Source organism: Ictidomys tridecemlineatus, chromosome 10, assembly GCF_052094955.1.
Source record: "Ictidomys tridecemlineatus isolate mIctTri1 chromosome 10, mIctTri1.hap1, whole genome shotgun sequence".
Taxonomy (NCBI): Eukaryota; Metazoa; Chordata; class Mammalia; order Rodentia; family Sciuridae; genus Ictidomys; species Ictidomys tridecemlineatus.
In genome coordinates, this window is record NC_135486.1 from 96924172 (window position 1) to 96930513 (window position 6342).

Sequence of the window (6342 nt, forward strand, 5' to 3'; positions counted from 1 at the left end):
ACTTAGAGAAGCACACAGGCAGAGCTTAACGTCTCCCATTTGGCACAGAAAGTTAAGTGACCCACTATGATTAAATATTAACTGAAGGTCTATGACTTCTTGAGTGTTACAAGTGCAGAATTTTTATCACATGAGCACCACTTTCCTGAATTATCTGTTACTAAGTATTTTATTGTCACCATCATGTAAAATCTTTGAGCAGAAAATGAATACTGTAGAATAGTTAAACCCATTTATAAGTTGTAATGAAATATCAGCTTAAAGTATTATATATCAAAGTCCTTTCAGTAAGTTTTGCAGAAGAATGTCTTCTAACAATAATTTAAGTGAATTTTGCTGGTGGAATACAGTGAAAGAAAAATCTTTAAAATCTAAATTATTCAGATAACTAAATTCTTAATCCTAAAATTTAATTATCTTAATTCTATCTATAGTGTCAAATCAAGACTTTCTATTAGTCATGAAACTAAGAAGCTTCTTAGTCTTTTTTCAGATTATTTTAAGAAAGGTTTTTTAGTGATTAATGACTCTTCTAACTGAACAGCAAGAGTGCTTAAAAGCAACCTTTAATGTGCTGATTAAAGATTTTATTTCTAGAATATTCTGTTTGTATTTTCATACCTCTATTCAGTCTTGATAACTATGAGGCAAACTGTAATTAAATCAGAAACATGACTCCTCCTTATTTCTTTGGAAATTTGACCAAATTAATTTTTTTAATTAAAAGTTCTGCTAATATTTGAAATTTGAGAAAGTAGGACATATATATTATTTTGTCTTTGTGTCCTTATCATCAAAGACAGATCATACTGATCTTTACTCTGTAAACAACTACATTGAAAATTTTTATTGAGATTTTTAAAAAATGAAGTAGGAAAGATGCCAGAATTTTTTAATTTCTAAATTACTGAGGAAGTGTAATATTGAAGATTCATTTATAGGTGTGATTGTGTGACTTTGAAAGCAGCTAAGAAAGATATGTTCTTGATTTTCTTATAACTAGAACCTCATTCTGGGAACTCTTGATTTACCAGTTGTTCAACTGACTCCTATGTAAGTTGATTGGAGTAGTTCAAAGAACGACTGCCTGGACTGATGTCCCGTCCTCCAGATCAGTAGTGAGCAGCAGGGGCAGGCAGTGGTGGGCAGGTGTAGCACTTCTGTGATCCCAGGCTGAGTCTATAGTCAGCCCAGTGTGAACCGCTCTTGAGTCAGTGTATATACAGCTGTGCAGCATGAGTGTGGACATCAGCCCATTATTGACCCTGTATGGTCTGAAATCAACAGTGTTTCCTGTTCTATGGTTTATTTTGTTTTTATTTTAAATGACCTTAATAAATTTTAATATCAAGTTGAGGTTGCTGATGAGCTAGTAGAGTCAGGCCAAAGTAAATAACTAGGGGAGACAAAAAGGAAGAGATAAGTGGTCTTATCTGGCATCCTGGAAAGCCCAGCTGGAGAAAATCCCAAGGAAATGGCAAAGTACATTATTATAGTCAGCTACTTCATCACTGTGACTAAAAGACCCAGCCAGAACAAATATAGAGGAAGAAAGGTTTATTTAGGGGCTCACCATTTCAGAAGTCTCTGTCCATAGTGGCTGGCTGCATTCCTCAGGGCTCAAGGTAAGGCAGGACATTACCATGTCAGAAGAGTGTGACAAAGAGAAGAAGATCACATTATGATCAGGCAGCAGAGAGAGAGACTCCATTCACCAGATACAAAATATATACCCCAACACTATTCCCACCCCCAGCCTTCAGCTACCACTCAGTCAATCCCTGTTGGGGAATTAATTCACTGATTGGGTTAAGGCTGTCTCTCACAACCCAATCATTTCTTTTCTGAATCTTCTTGCACTGTCTCACACGTGAGTTTTGGGGGACACCTCACATCCAAACTATAACAGACCTAGAGAAAAAGTGACTCTAAGCTGACATCAAACATAGATAGGAGTCCTACCTGAGAAAGTGTCAGTGGGTCTTTCCTTTGACTTGTCTCAAACATTTCAGATGGATTGTTGCTAGTGAATAACCTGTTTTGGTTTTATTTTCCTCCATTTAAAGAAATGAACACCTAATTTATCTCTCAGAAGAGTAGAATTTCCTTGAAGCCTGAATTTCATGTATTATAAATAAACCATGTATCTGAGATGGTCTAGGTGGAAAGAACAGTAGACTGACAGTTAGGAGATGATTGATTGCTCCGCCTGGCCATGACCCTTGGAAATGATATAATCTTAGTCACAGAGAACGTTTCTTTTTTGGATCTGAAAATGGAGAATAGGAAGAGGTTTCTAGGGTAGGAAAAAGTTTTGTGATAACCTGTCCCTGGACTGCATTAATGCATGAGGTCAGAGACTATGCCTTGGGAATCCTCCTCCAGTGGAGCCTCCCCGAGTCTTGGGCATTTATCTCTCTGTGGTGGGTACATATCATACCCATTGCATGAGGGTATTTCCCCACCGGATTATCCCCTTCTCCATCACCCTGTTTTGTGGAGTCTAATTCTTGCACAAAGTAGGTTCTCAATACATTTTTATTGAATAAGGATTTTACAAATTCTTTGGAAGATGTTCTTCTCCTTTCTTTGATGATGGTGAGTTTCTGAGCATCCCATTAACTGCTTAGCTTAGGAGTAGGTATCAGAGGTGTGCTGATTCTACAGACCTCTTTTCTGTGGCTGATACCTTCAATTACATTTTTATTCATGATTAACATTTCTCATTTTCATTAATGCTTTTTTTTTCAGGGGTCTTGCCCCTCAGAATAAACCAGAGTTGCAGAAGGTGATGGAAAAGAGAAAACGAGACCAAGTAATCAAGCAGAAGGAAGAAGAAGCACAAAAGAAGAAATCTGACCTGGAAATAGAACTTTTAAAACGGCAGCAGAAGTTGGAGCAGGTAAGAGTGACTGGGGGAAAGTATTCTTTCTCATTTCTGAGAAATAAGGATATTGGAGCAAGCAGAATCTCCCAGACATATCAGATATAAACATTGTTGCCTTGAAAGAAAAGAAACAAAATGTCAGCAGATGGCGTATATTATACTCCAGGCAGAGGCAGGAATTCTATTGAAGACCTAAAAGAAATGCTCAAGGCAAAGGCAAATCAGAGAAATATCGCTGAATTCACAGAGTACTGGAGTAATTTATGCAGCTCAGCCTCACTTGGACTCCAGGGCAACTGCGTGTTCTTCTCGGGATTTTGTTTTCTTGGCTTTGACTTTTTCATTCTTGTCTTCTCATGCTGTCGTTGGTAGTAACAACCAGTTGGGTGCTGCTTCTGCAGAATCAGTCCTTCCTCCCTCTTTCCCTCCCTTGCTTTTCTTCTTTCTTTCTATTGGGAGACCAAGAGAGAATTTCTTCCATTGGAATGAGAGGAGTGCCTTGAAAAGCCTCTCAGTTTGTAAATAATTTTCCTGGTTTTGAATTTCATTTAGCTTGAATTGGAGAAGCAGAAATTGCAAGAAGAGCAAGAAAATGCCCCGGAGTTTGTGAAGGTGAAAGGCAATCTCAGGAGAACAGGCCAAGAGGTGGCCCAAGCCCAGGAGTCCTAGGCGGAGGCTGTCTGGAGACCTGGTGTGTCCTGCCATCACCGCAAGAGCTGTGTCTAGGTGCCTCCTCTGCATTTGTCTCAGGGCCAGAGCCCCTGGAGAGAATTCCAGCCAGCCAAGAATCTTGACTATGACAAGGATTTGATTTGATTTTACTACAGTCTGGATGGATAAATTATCTATGAAAATTATAGTTCCCATTCGCCAAATGAAGGACATTGACCAGCACGTAAGTTGGAATAATGGACCTGTGTTCAGAGACCTAAAGCAAAAAAAAAAAAAAAAAAAAAAAGGAAGAGGACCCTGGAAAAAAATATTGAGAGCTGCACTACTTGGTTTTTCTTCCAATCTGAGTTCAGTGGAGCAAATATTATTTTCTTTGAAGAGCTAAAGAAAATGTGTTTATTTCTTCTTTTGGTTATCTACAAGATAATTTAGATTACATAGAAGTGTATTTAATCAGTTACATCCAATATTTGTAAATTCTACTTTAAGAATTCAAAATTTTCTTGTTTAATTTATACTTTCACCCATGTTAGAATTAATAGTGGAGAATGTTAATGTTGAGCACAGCTATTACCATTGTTGGCATCAAAATTCAGAAATAGATTAAGAAGGTATAAAAACATGTAAAGATTCATGTTGGTCTGTTTTAATTTCTTTCAGTTCTATGCTTTGTGGAGGCATCCACTTCCCAGAAGGTATCTCGTGTAAATTCATTTATTGCTTTGATAACCAGCATGTTTTCAGTTCAGTTTTATTTTTAAATTTCTTGCTGAGATACTTCTTTCAGGAAAAGAAAAAAAATCCTCGTTCCTTTGGAAAACAGAAATAGTCTGTATAGCCCAGCTTTAGTGTCAAAAGTAAAGAGTACAAAAATCTTAATTTCTCTTGAGCACAGTGCAGGGAAAGTTCCCATTAGGAACTGGATGGTAAGGTCTTCTTTAGGTATTTTAATGTGAAACAAGTATCAGTTGATCTCAAGGAGGCTTTTGGTTTGTACATTTTGAATATTAGTAGAATCCAAGCTTTGAAAACTTGTTGATTAATGATTGTGTATTTCTTTACTCTTTTTTTTTTCTTATGAAGGAAAACTTTTACCACTCTCTCAGTGTGATGCTGTTGGTAAGGATAATGTTGATGACTACTGTATTGCATCTCTCAGGAGAAACTGAGGTGCAGGGAGAAGAGACTCAGTTTCCTTATGTTAACTAGCATGCTATTCAAAGACATCCAAGTTGCAAATAATAGCAAATTCTCATGAAAAGTTAATTTTATACTGCTGACATGGAAGAATTCTTGTGGATTTAGTATGTTCTTCGTAGAGATGATTCAGCCTTTCTACATCAGAGGCTTTTATACTTCCTTTACAACTCATAGAAAGTTGGATTCAGAGCTTTGGAATCCTTAACTAGCAAGTAGACATTAGCTTTCTATGGGAGATGCTTTAGTTTTAGTAATCAACAGGCCCACATTCAGTCCCAATGTGAACAAAATAAGATTAAATAGATGATAATATACTGCTAGTTAGAGAAATATATTAGCTGTTTATACCTGAAATGGATTATTTGTCTCATCAGCAAATATTATTTAAATAAGACATGCTGAGGTTGCTCTAAAATAGTTTGCTGCTGGAGATTAGAATGGTGACAGTTTTCTTATCATTATTCCCTTTGAGAGAAGAAAGTGAGGTAAGTGATCATCTTGAAAGAACATTCCTTATTGCACATTAATTAGAGTTCTTCCTCTGTCTTTGTGGACTTAACGGTGTGATCTGTAAAGTGAAGATTCTGGACTGGCTCCTATCTTTATCTAATAGGATGTTTGATCTTGAAATCTGTTCCTTGAAGCAGTTTTGCCACTTGACAAAAATCTCAAGGGCTGGAAGGACCAATTCTGTTCCTAGAACTTCCTTAGGATTCATTCAACACTGGGAAAAAGTTAATTAAAAAAGCATTTCCCTTCTAATTGCACTAAGATCTGCAGAATTGATTGTAGCTATACTACAAGGTCTGGCCTAAAGAGGACTTGTAAATGGTGTAGAGTAATGGGTGTGGCTCAGTAGCAGAGTGTATAGGAAAGGAAGCTTTGACATCATCTGGTCAGCTGGGCCTACAAGCTGCGTTTAAAAGGTGGTCAGTCTCTCCTGTACCTAGCACTATAAACTGAGGACTCATGAACATCTGAGCAGTTCTGTGCTTGGAGCCACCATTTGACAAAAATGGCTCCATTTTTCCATTCCGTGGTTTTCTTAAAATAGTTCAGTGTTTTATAGTCTCTTAATAGTAAAGTAGTGTTGCTTTCTAAGCTATAACAGCTGACTTTATTCTTCTACTCTGAACAATCTTGCCTTGTTTGAGTGTATATAATATATATAAAGGGAGCCTTAATGGATTTGTTTTCATAATTTAATATTTTTTGTATTTGCTCTTGTATAATTGTTTTTAATGGAAAGTATTACAGAATTGAGGGTGGAATTCTTAGAACCAAAGTTATTCTTAATAAAAATCACCACATGCTTGGACCATGCAGCTGTGTTTGTCTGATCTGTTTAAGGTGATGTCCAGAACCTGCTGCAGCTATGTTCAATTCAGAGATCAGAAGGTAGTTCCAGGCTCTCCCTTGGTGACCATGGTCTTTGACAGCCTTCCCTGCAAATGTCCTATCATCTGCATTTATACAAGCTGGAATTTATATGTCAAATAAGTTCATGCTAAGCTATTAATAGCTCTCTATATACCCTTTACAGAGAGTATATGGCACTAGAGCAGCAGGTGCCAGTCCTGCAG

At 37.1% G+C, this 6342-nt stretch overlaps 1 protein-coding gene across 3 annotated transcripts in view; it reads left to right on the top strand.

Annotated features, from left to right (window-relative positions):
• Fam107b (family with sequence similarity 107 member B) overlaps window positions 1–6082 on the top strand; it is a 79056-nt gene extending 72974 nt beyond the window's left edge. For all 3 annotated transcript variants that reach the window (XM_013362378.4, XM_040277211.2, XM_040277210.2), the window contains exons 3-4: window positions 2752–2902; window positions 3440–6082. In XM_013362378.4, coding sequence (XP_013217832.1) covers window positions 2752–2902; window positions 3440–3556 — 268 coding nt within the window. In that variant the 3' untranslated portion in view covers window positions 3557–6082. The remainder of the gene's footprint in view (window positions 1–2751; window positions 2903–3439) is intronic.
• Window positions 6083–6342: the final 260 nt, after the last annotated feature.